The 15995-nt window shown below is 38.9% G+C and overlaps 1 protein-coding gene across 4 annotated transcripts in view; it reads left to right on the forward strand.

Moving 5' to 3' along the window:
• SEMA5A (semaphorin 5A) overlaps positions 1-15995 on the forward strand; it is a 512129-nt gene that overhangs the window by 401210 nt on the left and 94924 nt on the right. For all 4 annotated transcript variants that reach the window (XM_050794063.1, XM_050794064.1, XM_050794065.1 and 1 more), the window contains one exon: positions 6228-6345. In XM_050794063.1, the coding sequence (XP_050650020.1) occupies positions 6228-6345 (118 nt within the window). The remainder of the gene's footprint in view (positions 1-6227; positions 6346-15995) is intronic.

The following is a 15995-nucleotide window of genomic DNA, read 5'->3' on the forward strand; positions in this document are numbered from 1 at the left end:
TTGATGTTTGAAGTATGGCTCTTGCATAGTATTTGGGAAGCACTTTAAAGTATGCAACACTTGCAAGGAAACCCTCAATCTTTAATCGGGCCCAAGGACTCTGCCCATTTCACTCCTCAAGCTTCAGCCCAAGTCCAGCCTCCATTTTACCAGTTCTTCAAACTCGCCAAGTTCTCTCCCGGCTGAGTGCTTTTCCCAGGCTGATCTCTCTGCAAAAAGTTCTGCTCTTGCTGGCTCCTATCAAATGGGTCACTTCTGTTCATCCCATTTGTTCCGGTACCTACATATCCTCTTATTCCAGACTCAACCAGCCATTGTAGTGGGGATTCACCAGTCTCTTATGCCCTTTGAATTCTTCCTTTGCAACTCGTTGTTGATATTTATCATGTAACTGTTTAATATTTACTTTCTTAACCAAATGGTAAGTTCTTGGAACTCAGTGACAGTGTCTGTTTGCCATGGTACACCCAGCACTTTCAAAGTCAACTTCATAGCCAAGTGCTCATAAGTATGTGCTGAATCAATACATGATTGAAACACTTTTAAAATCCCATGTTTACGAATACATTGTGTATTAACAAAATGGCAAAAATTCTTAATATAAAAAATAAACTGACCTCATGGTAATTAGTGTGACGGTGACAAGCCAGATAAAGTCATCACTGATACTTAGGTAATCTAATATGCACGAGGAATTGTACTCAGCAATACCTCTCAACTTTTCAGAAATACAGTGAAAATATTTTAGTGAATAAACTTATTTTCTGTTACTCAAACTAACAAAAAACATAATTGCAAATTTTTAAAATGTAAAGAAATAATTTAGATATATGTTGATGTTATTGTCATGTGAAAAGGAAAGGAGACATTTATCCTGCTTTTTAGAATTAAGGCCTGCCTCCAAATACACGTTTAGCTCTAAAAAGTACCCTCAATAAGTGTGTTTTCGAAAAAAACTAAACCTTCAGATTCTGACTAATATTTTTATCTAAATTCAAGTACTTTCGAATACCAGGGTAATATGTACAATGAGAGTAGTGTAAGGTCATTAACACGTTATGGAAATTTTAAAATTGAATCTTGACAATTATATTTGAACAGAATATATTTATGGGATGCAAAATGATGCTATGACATATGTTGACAATTTGGAATAATTAAATCACGCTAAAACTCATATTAAAAATATTTATCACACAAGGAAAAGCATTTTCAAAGCGGAATACAGAAAAGCCACTTTCACGGTGGCTGCGTTAATTGGAAACACACAATTTTCCACACTTTCTTAGAGACCCAGCTTCCAGAAATAAAATTGTGTGATAGATTTTCTTAAGACATAATTTAGAATAAAGGTAGATCTCATCAGAATTTTGCCCATGGTGTAAGATATTTTGCATGAGGGAATTATATTGGAATATACATGGTATTTTATTGAATGGGCGTTTGTGTTTGTAAAGACATGTTAACATTTTAAAGGATAAGTGTAATGTTAAGAACATGCAGAACCATTGGCATCATCAGAAGAAAAAGATGTTATTACATGCAGCTTTCCATTTAAAACAGCTTGAAATACTTCCCTCTAACACTGTGGCATTGTTTTAAGTCTCCAAGCAGCTTTGCACGGGAAGTCTGGGGTAAACGTAGGGAGTCCGTGGAATTTTTCCCTTTTTGGAGGTTTAATTTTACCTACTGGTCATGTTGCTTTAATAAGAAACATGAAAAGGAATGCAGACCTTTTGAATGATCTCTTTGAAGTATAGCAAAAGTAGCCTCGCTATACTTTTGCTCTGTGTAAAGAATCATGCACATAGAGTTCCCGTATGTGATATACACTATATGATTTTGTCAGTAAAAGAATTACTCTCAGGTTTCGCCATAGGAGCCGCAAATATAAATATGTCATTTTTGGCTACTTTAGTAAGATGAGGACACTCCCAGATCTGATCTCATTGGCGCAGCCGGGTGAGGTCACAGCAGGGAGCAGGACTCTTAGTGCTCACCACACCCAGGTCTGTCTCATGGGCTGTACTTGAAGGGTCTTCAGATTTCCAGCAACTTCCTCTGGGTATTTTTCTACAGAACAACACTGCACATGCAAAGTTACTCAGGAAGAAATTGCTGACACCTGGATAATAAAGGCACACGTTTCATGGTCTTAGTCATTTGTTGTAATAGTTTATTCTCACCATCTCTATTCCCTGCACACAAAAAAAAGTGTTATTAAGTCAATTGTGTGTCTTGAGAATTGAGAAAATTTTTATATGTGTTTTACAATAAAAATACAGGTTCAAGTTTTATTCAATGAAACTGATCATTGAAATTTTTTTTAATTTAACATAGTACCTTATTGGGAGTCATATTCCCAAAGCTAGAGATTTTAAAGTGCTTATGCTCACACTCTCTGTTATAAACTTGTAGTATTTGAAAATGATGTCATTTGAATAACAGGAAAAGAAAGCATACTCACATCTATTATTTTTCCTCTAAGACCTGAATCTGTTTGTTTTGTGTGGGATTTGAGATGTTTAGATTTTTAAATATGTATATGTGATTTTTGATTTTGTTTGTTCATTTATGAGGAGGAGAAAAATACATTTCAAATGGAAAAAGGATGGAGAGCCAAAGAAATTATACCTTAGAAGAATCAGAAGGAATTGGGAGAGTGATGTTTCTATACTCTTTAATGTTTCTGTAATGTTCAATGCTTAATCTTTAAGTTGGGAAGATTTAAGTGAGAAAAATCTTAATTTGGAACACACGTTAGATGCTATAAAGGAAAACGTTCATAAGTTTTACTGCGTAAAATTTTATAACATGTATCTCAATAAAAAAATGTCAAACAGGGAAAATATTACTCAGAGAGGGCTGCGTTTTAATGCAAAAATCAACCCTTCCAATGACCATGTAATAAAATGAACGACTCATGAAAGAGATCAAATCTTAGATATGGATAGGAAGTTTCCTTGGAATTGGATATGGATAGGAAGTTTACACATGGCAAATGCAAATGTTTAAAAAGTATATGCATGTATGCTAAGCCTTAACCTAAGACACAACTGAAAGAAATGAAAACAGGCAATTGAGAAATTCTACTTTTTTTTTTCATATACAAACTTTCTGAAAGAGTTACCCCTTGGATGAGTTAAAAAAAATAAGGTAACATCCAGTATGTAACAGGATGAGGCAGCAGAGGCACTCCCATATTGTTGGTTAGTCCAAATTTAATAATGCTCATAACTTTTGACTCAACAGTTACACGAATAAAATTTTATCCGATAGAAAATCTGTACAAAAATGAGTACTGCAGCCTTGCTTTAAAAGGGGAAATTTAATAATTTTAAAGGGGAAATTTACACTGCTGGTGGGAATGTAAAGTAGGACAACTACTATGGAAACAGTGTGGAGATTCCTTAAATAACTTAAAGTAGAACTACCATTTAATCCAGCAATCCCACTACTGGGTATCTACCCAGAGGAAAAGAAGTCATTATATGAAAAAGATACTTGCACATGCATGTTTATAGCAGCACAATTCACAACTGCAAAAATGTGGAACCAACCCAAATGCCCATCCATCAAGGAGTGGTTGAAGAAGCTGTGATACACATATATGATGGAATACTACTCACCCATAAAAAGGAATAAATTAACAGCAACCTGGATGAGATTGGAGACTTATTCTAAGTGAAGTAACTCAAGAACAGAAAAGCAAACATCGCATGTTCTCACTCCTAAGTGGGAGCTAAGCTATGAGGATGCAAAGGCATAAGAATGACACAATGGACTTTGGGGTCTCGAGGGAAAGAGTAGGAAGGGAATGAGGGATAAAAAAACCCACAAATTGGATGCAGTGGATATTGTATACTGCTTATGTGATGGGTGCACCAAAATCTCACAGATCTCCACAAAAGTACTCATGTAACCAAACACCACCTGTTCCCCAAGAACCTATGGAAATAAAAAATTGAAAATAAAATAAATAAAATGAAGGGGAAATTTAAATAAATGTTGGTTCATAAAAGAAATGGAGCACTGGCCAGGCACGGTGGCTCACGCCTGTAATCCTCAGCACTTTGGGATGCCAAGGCGGGCAGATCACAAGGTCAGGAGATCAAGACTATCCTGGCTAATACGGTGAAACCCCATCTTTACTAAAAATACAAACAATTAGCTGGGTGTGGTGGTGGGTGCCTGTAGTCCCAGCTACTCGGGAGGCTAAGGCAGGAGAATAGCGTGAACCTGGGAGGTGGAGCTTGCTGTGAGCCGAGATCGAGCCACTGCACTCCAGCCTGGGCGGCAAAGCCAGACTCCGTCTCAAAAAAAAAAAGAAAAAGAAAATGAAGCACTATACAGCTGTTAAGGGGAATAAGGTAGAGCTATATTTATTGACAAGAATAGTGCAATAATATATTATTGGTTGTAGAAAGCAAAATGTGAAACAGTGTGTACAATCACATTCGTGTGTATTACATATAATTATATAAAACATATATTTGCCTATAAACAACAATAACAAAATACATATGTGTATAAATAGATATGTGCACACAAGCATGCTCATATGTGTGGATAAAATATCTGCAGAATATTTGAATTAGTATAAACAGTACCTACTACTGGGGAAATAGGCTTTCACCTTGTCCTTTATAACTGCCTTGTTTGTATTTTTAAATAGAAGTCATGTCTGCATGTGGTCGCATATCAAGGAGTTTTAATGAGGTTATAGGAACAGGTAATTGTTTCATACCTTTTTGTACCCCAACCTAGCCCTACTTCTGAGAAACAGCTTTTTAAATCATTTGCACTTCTTTAGGTAATTAATAAATGATAGCCCTATAATAACTTACCACATATCAGTCGATTTATCAACTGCAAACATATCTTCCCTAGGTGTACAGCCTTCAAATCAATCTTTCCCTCCTTCAGTTTCTTCATTTCAAAGCGAGAATCAATGTAGTGCCTAATAGAGGTACTGTATCTATAAGGTTGTCATAGGGTTTAAATGACCAAATATAAGTCACATTCTTAGAACAGAGCTTTATATATAATTAGTACCTTTTCTCTTAACAATTATTATTTTATATTATGAATATGAACAACTCATCACTGCTTACTTATGCTACCTTCCTGCCGACAGGGTCAATGGTTAAGCCATGATTTCTGGTCCTATCAGATTTCTGGTCCTTGGTTAATTTGTAACAGGTCCTCCTCCCTCACTGTAATTACTATCCTACCTCCAAGAGGGGTCATTAGCACCTCCATGCTGGCATTGCCTTTCTTTCCTCACATCTGCTTCCTGCCCGTCCGACTTCTCGGTCCACTCACAGAATTCCCAGGTTCAATGTCCTGTGTGCCCATGACATTATCTTCTGTATATTTCTGGCTCCATCACTATCGTCTCTGTCTTCTTCCTCCCTCATTTACCTTTGCTTGTATTTACAATGTAAAGGCCACAGCCCACATCCAATAATGCCTGTGTAGTGTATGAACTCTTTCATTTAGACAAAGTTAAAAAGAAAATATCCGCCATCTACAATACTTCTGATATCATATGTAGGATATTATAGACACAGCTATATGAAATTACTATGAAATTGAAAGTTTTAATACATTTAAGCTACAGTAAACAAATGAAAGATGTTCCTATTTTTTTGAACGATTCATGTTGAAGAGTTTTGGATGTATCTGCATGTCGTTGGGCTAATTTCTCAAGTTTTCTGTGCCTTGGTTTTCTCATCAATAAAGTGGTGGTAATAACGATGATGATGATGATGATGGTAATGGTAAATAAAGTGAAAATAACACCTGCCTATCAAATCGTTTAAGCATCTGCAACAAATAATACCTGTTGTAAAGAGGAGGAGGATGATAATGGTGATGGTAGTGGTGGTAACAGCTATATTGTTTTTGAACATTGTAGAATCTTGACTTTAGCACTATTTGTGACAGCAAAATACTCGTGTTGGCTCATCTTTAGTCATCTGTCATGTATGTTAGATTAAAACATAGATTTTTCAAAATGTCTATATAAATGGTTTAATATTAGGTACTTACTGGAGTGTGCAGATAGCTATGTTCTCCAGTGTACAGCCTAAATAAATACCCACTGGGCTTCATATCTAAGAAATCCCATAACTCTCTACTAAGGGACAGGTTCGCCTTGTCTTGTGTATCTTATCTTTGGAAAAGCGACCTTTCTGTTGACCATTTGGTGTGTGTCTTTACAGCACCTGCATTGGGGCCCAGGACCCTTACTGTGGCTGGGACGTGGTGATGAAGAAATGCACAAGCCTGGAGGAGAGCCTGAGCATGACGCAGTGGGAACAGAGCATCTCTGCATGTCCGGTGAGTGCTCGCCTTCTCCATCCTCTGAAAATGCTGCCCACGGGAGTCATGCTCCCGTGGCGATCCTCAGCCACACTGTCTGCACCTTTTCATATGAGAACCTTTTTTGCAAACCCAGTCTGTGCTCTCTCAGATCACTTGACTCTTGGCTTGCACGGGGCCACATGGAATGCTATTATAGGCTTTTTGTCTGTTTGAAGAGAAACGTCTTCAGAGAAAACTGTGTTGATTTGATAATGGAGTTTATGGTTTCTGTTTTATTCTTGGATTTTTTTCCCCTCCAGAGTTTGGTGTGGACTATTTTGCCCCTTAGAGCACTAATAAAACAGGAACTTCCACACCCATAAATTTCTTTTGGGAGATATAATTCCAGAGGCTGACATAAGGAAAGACGGGAAAAGAATAACTAAAGGATATTATTTTCACCTTCATGTGGGGCCAACCCGTAGATCCTGTTCAAGGTCACAGGAAGGTCTGGAAGAGACAGCCTACTGTGCGTTCCCGTATAAGACTCTGTGGAGTGAGGAGAAACTCACCTGTATTGAGAGCCAGACTGAATCCAAGAAAAGCACATTGCATGGTTTCCTTTGCTAATACGTTTGTTTGGGTCCACATTTATAGGAACTAGTATTTGGAATATTTTTTGCTTTTTTTTGTTTGTTTTTGGAGGATTTTTGGTCTTGAGAACATTTTGTCCAGTGATCTCAAATTCTCTTATGTTTTCTCATAGAATATGAACAACAACTATTAACTTCCACAAAATGGAAAAGTCATAAGTCATGTTGCCTTCACAAAACTGCTAATCTCTGCCCACCAGTTCTGTGGTATCTCTGCAAGACAGAGGTGTGGCACATTCAGTGTGTGAACTCCTTGCTGTTTCTTCCATGCTTTAGCACTTCTAAGACATCACAACCATCAGCCTGTTTCCCACCAAAGAACCTACCCTTTCTGTTATCTCAGCCACATATTCATGAAGCCAGTTATTCAGCTTGAAATTCGGAAAACCAGACGGGACGAAGCAAGGAAGTCTGGGGCTATTCAAACCATTGTTACTTCCCAAATGTTGGCACTGAATCAAGGGGCCTTCGCTGTAACAGTGTGTGCATCACCACATCTAGGCTCTGGAGAGCTTCCTAGTAGGATTAGTTGTGAGTCCTTGTGATTATTTAACTTCAGATCTATTATTTTAGAATCCAATTTTTCTGCAAAGTCCCTTTAAAATGGTTAGAAAAATGCCATTGTTTGTTCTTAATCCCTTCCTATTTCTGAAAAATACTAAGAGCATAAGGGTGCTCACCTTTCATTCTTTGCGGCTTGATAAAACATAATGTTTAATACCTGAAATGTGGTTCCAAAGTACAGACATACACTTTAGAAGGTCAGCAAAATCTTCCTGTAGATCTTTGATCTTGCATTTTTTATTGTAAAAAAGGCTTAAGATAATAGCTTTGTTTCTTAAGTAATAAGGCCATTGTCTAGGACCCAGAGTTGTTTTAGCATATATCTGAGAAATACTAATTATATAATTATTAGTATCTGTGATGCGAGCTTCCCAACAGGCAGCATGTCCCCATAGGACCCTCAGACTAGAGAGGCCTTTCCCTCCATGCTCTAGTGTTTGTGGGGTGGAGTTCGTGGACTAGAAATACACACCCACACGCTTGCTTTATAATGAATATATGTTTTGTATATGTCTTTAGTCATTAAATGGAGAGTTGGCTGGGCACAGTGGCTCGTGCCTGTAAACCCAGCACTTTAGGAGGCTGAGACAGGAGGACTGCTTGAAGCCAAGAGTTTGAGACCAGCCTGGGCAACATAGTGAGGCCCTAACTCTACAGAAGAGTAAAATAATTTAATTAGGAATGATGGTGCATACATGTAGTTCCAGCTACTCGATGGCTGATGTGGGAGGATTGCTTGAGCCTGGGAGTTTGAGGCTGTAGTGAACCAAGATCATGCCACTTGTATTAGTCTGCTTTCACACTTCTATAAAGAAATACCGAGGCCGGGTCATTTATAAGGGATAGAGATTTAATTGACTTTCAGTTCTGCATGGCTGGGGAGGCCTCAGGAAACTTACAATCATGGCAGAAAGTGAAGAAGAAGCAAGCACGCACCTTCTTCACAAGTCAGCAGGAGAGAGAGGTCAGGAGAAACTCACTTTTAAACAATCAGATCTCGTGAGAACTCCCTTACTATCAGGAAAATGGAATGGGGGGAACCACCCCCATGATTCAAACTAGGTTCTTCCCTTGACATATGGGGATTACAGTTTGAGATGAGATTTAGGTGGGGACATGGCGTCAAAGCATATCACCACTGCACTCCAGCCTGGACAACAGAACAAGACTTGTCTAAAAAAAAAAAAAAAAAGAAAGAAAGAAAAGGAAGGATTTAATATTTAAGACTTGAAGAGAGGGTGGTCACTAAAGTTGTTTCCTGCTACTGAGAGGACCTGAGGTCTTTGTTGCCGTCTGACCTTACTTGAGTTTTTAACATGTAAGGTCAGAAGGTAACAAGGATCTGCCATGGCATCAAGGCTGCCTCCTCTACCATCTCTGCTTTCAAAAATAAAGCTTAGATGTGATATCTAGCTCTCAGTCAGCAAAACACTCATTACAAGGTCTGTTTCTTCTGATGACAGAGTATTTAATTACACAAAACTATCCCTGTCATCCCACACAATGTATTGTATCACATATCAAGATACACTTCAGATAAGCATATACAAAGAAGGCAACAAAAGACAATAAATTATGTCATTCTGAGCAAAACACAGGAAAGGAAACAATATATATTTCTGAGTTATATAGGCTACCATTTTGAAAATGAGAAATTCATATTATCTAACTATACATCTTTTTCGAAAAATCTGTCTCTTAGAAGGAGATGACCTAGATGTAAATGATTTGCATTAATATAGAGCAGTATTAACTTAGAGAGGTATTAAAAAAAGATTGAAATGTAATTTTCTTCCATGTTATTTTTTAACTGAAATGGAACAAGGGCTTAATTTTATTGGGCAAATCTATCATATATAATCATTTCTGATATGCCACTGGTTGTGATGTGTACCACTGCTTTATATGTTGCTAAGAAACAACAACGAAAAACTCTCTCATGGATTGTAAGATGCCATTTATTTTAGAGATGGTAAAATACAAAAAAAGCAGAGGGAAGTTTGCAATCAGTAAACACTTTTACCTACCTCTACATATATAGATTATAGAGGTATGTATCTCTATCCAAAGGAAATTAAGCTTTATAAGCTGAGGGGTTTTTGGATGAGACCAAATATCTTATACCTCATGTAAAAGTGCAAGCTGCATAATGAAAGACAGGAGATCCTGTTACATTGAGTGCAGTAAGAGTTATAGGAATGTTGTTGATGGTGAGTCACCCTCAGACCCTCTTGTGTGTGACTCTCCCAAGTAAACCTTCACAAACCTTGGATCAATGACATAGCACAACTGAGTTTCCCAAAGTTAGTGTTCTAGTCAAACCTCATGCAGTGGCTGTGACTTATGACTGTCTTAGACCATTTATGTTGCTACAACAGAATACCTAAGGCTGAATGATTTAAATTGGACAGAAATTTATTTCACACCTTCTTGAAAGCTGGTAAGTCTAAGATCAAGGTACCACTACTTAGTCTGGTGAGGGGCTTCTTGCTGTGTCCCACCTGGAAGAAGGTAGGAGGGCAAGAGAGAGCCACCTTTCTTTGTCACAACTATTTATAAGGGTACCCAATCCATTCCTGAGGTAGGAACCCTCCTGGCCTAATCACCTCTTCAAGATTCCACTTCTTAATAGTATCACACTGGCAACACCTGAATTTGGAAGGAGTACATTCAGGCCATGGCAGTGGCTTAGATCCTCTGCTACCCAGAGAGTTTGAATTGGATAAGGGACCCACAAGAAACCTTTCTAGGGAATTAGGGACTTAAAGAAGACTTATTTTCTACAGAGAGATCCCTATTTAAAAATGTTTATGGGTTTTTGTAGTCCAGATGACAGGGCAATAGTTTACTGACATATTGATTAATGTTCTGTTTGCTTATAATATTGTAATTGAAAACATTACTCTCAGTTTAAGAGATTTGAAGTGCATCAGTAAAATCTAAATTGGCATATCTAGACTGATTAGAATAATATATATGTCCTCCATAAATCATAATGTTGTTTAACAAGGATAGCATAGTCTTAGGAATCTACTTGAGCTGTATTTATTCATGAATACCATCCACATCCTTTGTGGATACATGATGACCAGGGTACCATATGATGTAATGAGTCCTTATTCCAAAATGCATCATGTATTATAGTTTGCATGTTCACTCCCCAGAAACTTCATGTTGAAATGTGATCCCCAGTGCTGGAGTTGGGACCTGGTGGGAGGTCTTTGGGTCATGGGGGCGAATCGCTCATGAATGGCTGGATTCCCTCTCTGCAGTAATGAGTGCATTCTTCTCTATTGTTCACACGAGAGTTGGTTGTTTTAAAGACCCCAGCATCTCTCACTGTCTCTCTCACTATGTGATACATCTTCTTCCGTTTCACCTTCTGCCCTCATTGTAAGCTTTGTGGGACCCTCACCAGAGGCAGATGCCAACACTGTGCTTCTTGGTCAGTCTGCAAAACTGTGACTAAAATAAACCTCTTTTCTTTATAAATTACCCAGCCTCAGGTATTCCTTTACAGCAAAGCAAAATGGACTATACATAATGTAATAACTAACAAATACAAAGACCAAATAAATACCTAGGGGTCTCCTAATAACAGGATTCTTCTCAATGCCATTATGTAGTTAGTGTCTTTAGAATAAAAGGGGATTTTAGCAATGATCAAGCCCAGAGCCCTCTTTTACTTGGCAGTACCATAGACTATAGTCTAAAGGATTTATCAAATGTACCAAAACTGCACTGGGAAAGAAACCAGGATTTAAATTGAATATTTTTGACATTATCCCTAATCTTCAGGATAATGCCCTTCTAAGCTCTCAACATCTTCCTAAAGCAGAGGCAACCATCAGTTGATGCTTAGAAAGCAGGTGAGAGATTATTTCTGAATTTGTGATAGAATCTTGATATAAGAGAAAGAAATAAGTCCTAAGGTTTACTTGTGTGTCTAGAACATGTGCTCAGTGCCATGTGAGGCAACTTTCAATGGATTGTCTCATTTAATGTTCACTGTGATCCCCAGGGACGGACATTTTTGCTTCCATTTTATAAATGGAAGAGGTGGGGCTCAGAGGTATTAGATAACTATTTCCCTAGTTCACCCATCCTATCAGAGGCTGCGCATCGCTTCAGGTTAGTTCTTTTTAGAGGCACTGTGTTTCCTGTGTAACTCGTTTGCAGAGATAGGCTTAGGGATGATGCTTAGTTGATATCCTAGCATGAGACAAGCTTTCCCCAAGGAGCATATCTAACATTCTGTTTTGTTATATTCTGTTGCAATATTTACCTGAAAATTTTAAAAAGGAATTTTTTTTTAACTTTTGAAAAAATATCAGAATAGAAAAATAAGACTTCAATTAAGTCATGAAACAATAGTGGTTGGAATACCGTAAGAGTCTAAAGATATGCTCCAGGGACCTCTGCACTCACCAAATGCATCTACATCCTTGGTCAGTTGAAATTAATGAAATGGACATGAACAAATGAAATATAGGATTGTGGATGGTGCTTAGTAACAAAAATTGCATCTTCCTTAGCTAGCACTTGGAAACCTGCTATTTCCTAGTTGAAGGGAGGTTTGCTATTACAGAGTTGGGGGTAAAATTACTTGAAGCTCGTTTCTTTGAGACTCTCACCAAAGAAGGATCTACAAATCACTTCACAGAATGAAGTGGTTGAGATCATAGGCTCTGGACCAGCTTGTTTGATTCCTGGGTCTTTTACAACCAGAGTGACCTTTTTTTTTTTTTTTTTTTTTTTTTTTTTTTTTTTTTTTTTGAGACAGAGTCTTGCTCTGTCGCCCAGGCTGGAGTGCAGTGGCGCGATCTCTGGTCACTGCAAGCTCCGCCACCTCCCGGGTTCACGCCATTCTCCTGCCTCAGCCTCCCTAGAAGCTGGGACTACAGGTGCCCGCCACCACGCCCGGCTAATTTTTTTTGTATTTTTAGTAGAGACGGGGTTTCACCGTGTTCGCCAGGATGGTCTCGACAACCAGAGTGACTTTGAGCAACTTACTTATCCTATCTCAGCCCATTTCAAATCTGTAAAATTGGCTGTAGTTGCTAGTGATGTGTTAAAGATTCAAGGAGTTAATACCTGTAAAGCACAGTGCCTGGCATACACGAAACTACCACTACATGGTGTATGTCTTACTAAGGTCTAATGTTTAATATTAAATAGTATAATACACATACCCCTAACAGAAAGTTGCATTACAGAAATCTAGAAGATAGCACAACTGCAGATAATTTATTCTAGATATATGTCTGATGTCTGTTTAAGGAAGCCTAAGAAAATATAAAAATACCTATTCATATGAAAAAGTAAAGCCACAGCACTTACATTGTTATTCATGGATCTGCTTTCTAGGCAGATTCTTAAACGAATATACTCAAGGTCAAAATGAGCAAGTGCTTAAATGCAACACAGAGAACCTGTACCCAAAGACCCATGTACTTATCTGAGGATTGCAAGTTCTCGTTCTGAAATGCGGTAGAACTGACTACAGTGATCTTGGATTGAAAACGCTACACTTAAAGTCTTCAACTACTCCAGCCATGGCCAGAAACTGAATCTCACATTTTCATCCTGTTGAAGTGCAATTGCTGTTGCTGTCACTTTGATTTGCCCAATGCAGTTCCTTTTCTTTCCAGGGTTTGGTAACTGTTTCTGCTCTATTTTATTTGCCTCTTCCTCTTCCTTCTTTCATTAGCCATCACTTATTTCAAGTTCTTCCTCTCTTTTCCTGTGCCTTTCTTATAAGCTCCTCTTTTGCTGATTCATATATTTGGAAAAAGAACTTTTATAGCATCTCTTTGCTTAAGACCCTACTAACTCATGCTAGACCAAAAGAAAATGAACAAAGAATGTCTGGTGCAGTGGTTCTCAGTCAAGAAAAAAGTTGCCCCGAGGGACATTTAGCAATGTCTGGAGACATTTTGGGTTGTCACATCTTGGGGTGGTAGGGCACTGGCATCCAGTGGGTGGAGGCCAGGGGTGTCACTAAACATCCTGTTATGCACAGGGCAGCCCCTACAACAAATTATCCAGTCCAAATGTCAATAATCCCGATGTGGAGAAACTCTGGAAACTCTGGGGCGTGGGAAAAAGGAAGACTAGTGCTTCAAATTACATCTTCCAAATAACTAGCTAGGGAATCTTTGGGGTGTTACCAAATTCATTTGAATCTTAGTTTAATTTTCCTATAAAAATAGCATAAATAGATTAAATCAGATAGATTGCATGTGCCTAATGGTAATTAAATTTCCTGTGAATAGGGTGTAATAAAGGACTATTTTCACCCTGTGGTGCATCATGAGGGGCTGATTCTGCTGCCCAGCTCAGGGAGGACGGCAGATGATCAAGTCTTTGATTCCCTAGCCTTTCTCCTTTTGCTCACAAGATGGCAGCAGGATTGCCAAGTTTCATATTCACACATAACCATGTCCAAAGCAGGAAGGAAGAGAAGGAGCAGAGAAAGCTTCCTCCTCTTCATTTGAAAGAAAATAAGTTTCTAGAAACCTCTTGCAGTGTCCTCTTGAGTCTCATTGGCCAGAACTGGGTCACATGCCAGTTTCTAGACCCAGCACTGGCCCAACTTGAAGGGGTTGCCATGATTGGCTTATAGCCTAGTCAGGATTCAACCCTGACCTCAGATATGTCCTGTTTGAGGTTCAGAAGTGTGGCTGGTGGTACCAGCCCAACTCACCATAGATTCCTACTCCCTCTGCTTCACCTCACAATGGTGAGGAATAATTCCCATAATGAATGCAAATCCCCTTTGTTCCAAAGTACTTTCTTCATAAAAATCCATTACCTTGGCTGGTGTCCCTACCTTAGCCTCTTTGGAAAAATGGAAATTCTCAGGTTCCTTCCAGGACAGGAGATTATTTTAAAGAAACACGTGGACTGGAACTAGGAGTGATTTCTGTTTCCATCTTCATTCTATTGTCACCAGCATATTGTATTTCCTTCTGGCCTCACAGTCTTAGATATTTCTATTGTCTATATCATCCTGAGTTTAGGATTTCCTCATGACCTCTTAGAGCTAAGGAGATCCTAGGAACCTCCCTGCTCATTCCATTTGTATTTTAGATGAGAAAATGGAGACTAAAGGGGCTTAGAAAGACTCTTCTTTGCCTCAGATTCTCTAATCTGTCCCAATTCTGCCATCTCAAATGTTTCCGATTAATACTAGGGGGATTTATAAACATTCAAAAAAAAATCACAAATGCATCTGCTTCATGAAAGGGACGTATGTGCAAATAAACCCCCAAACACAGAAGGACTCAAGAAACCCAAGAGTGAGGCAGACAAATTCAGTTTGTTGGTATAGGGTGAGTTTATTGGGAACTTACAGAGAGAAATATGCTCTTGGGCAGCTGCAGGACCGGTAGAGCTCCATGGATTATTCCCAGGGCTTATGTGCCATAGGGAAAGGGTATACGTGCTTCAGAGGGAATGCCTAGGAATTTGCTGAAGGGCAGGGTTTGCATTAAGTACATGCTCTTACACAAGGAATGACAGGTAAACTGGAAATCTTAGAGGCATTCCCAGAACTGGGGTTAATCAGAAGTCAACATGGGGGATTAGCATCCAAGATAGAACTACTCTGACCTCCACAGCATCCCATCCTGCATGACCCCTCACGCCTTTGAAACAGCCTTTGCAGAATTAGAAGTGATGAGCGAATTCTAGTGTGACTGATTCCATCTTGCTTCTAACGTCGCAGGCTAAATTGTTTTATGTATTCTTGTTTTGCATATAATAATACAGAGGCCAGTGCCAAGATAACTATGAGAGGAATGTAGTTTATGGTTAAATTTTGAGGCAAGGAAAACTTACCTCCCTGTCCTCTTATTTAGAGATTGAATCTGTATTCACAATGATAAGGGCTTGAACTTTGCTGAAGACTAGGTATAAACCATGATCTGCTGACACTTAGCCTGCTTTTCTTTAAGCTGTTTACTGCAGATTCAGGTAACCAGGGGTCACAAGATTCATAACTTCTCTAACTACCCTTATAGATAACATTGCAATTGTGAAACCTAAAGAAGTGGTCTTTGAGATATTGTTCAGATTTAGCACTTCAGCTGACCAAAGCCGCCGGGTAGTCCTGAGACCCCTCTCAGGAACGGACTCAGCTGCCTGGAGGCAGTTTTCACACCCCTGTGATTTAGTTAACTGTTTTGGTTCGCCAGCCCTGGCCTGCCAAAGTACTGTCACAAACCCCTAGTCCCTCAATTCTCAGGGAGCCAGGCTTGAGGAGTTCCTTTCTGTTCTCCTCACTTGCCTGGCCCTGTAATAATTCAGCTCTTTCTTTCCTGTCATTCCTGTTGTTCCCAGTGCATTTGGCTTTCTGAGCGGAGGCAAGATGAACTATTGGAGTTGTTACAGCTTCATAGAGAAGTGAGGCAAAGGATGACCAATTGTCCCAGAGAACCTCTCAGAGAGTCTCCCTCCCCACTCACT

The sequence above is a fragment of the Macaca thibetana genome, chromosome 6 (genome assembly GCF_024542745.1).
Source record: "Macaca thibetana thibetana isolate TM-01 chromosome 6, ASM2454274v1, whole genome shotgun sequence".
NCBI lineage: Eukaryota > Metazoa > Chordata > Mammalia > Primates > Cercopithecidae > Macaca > Macaca thibetana.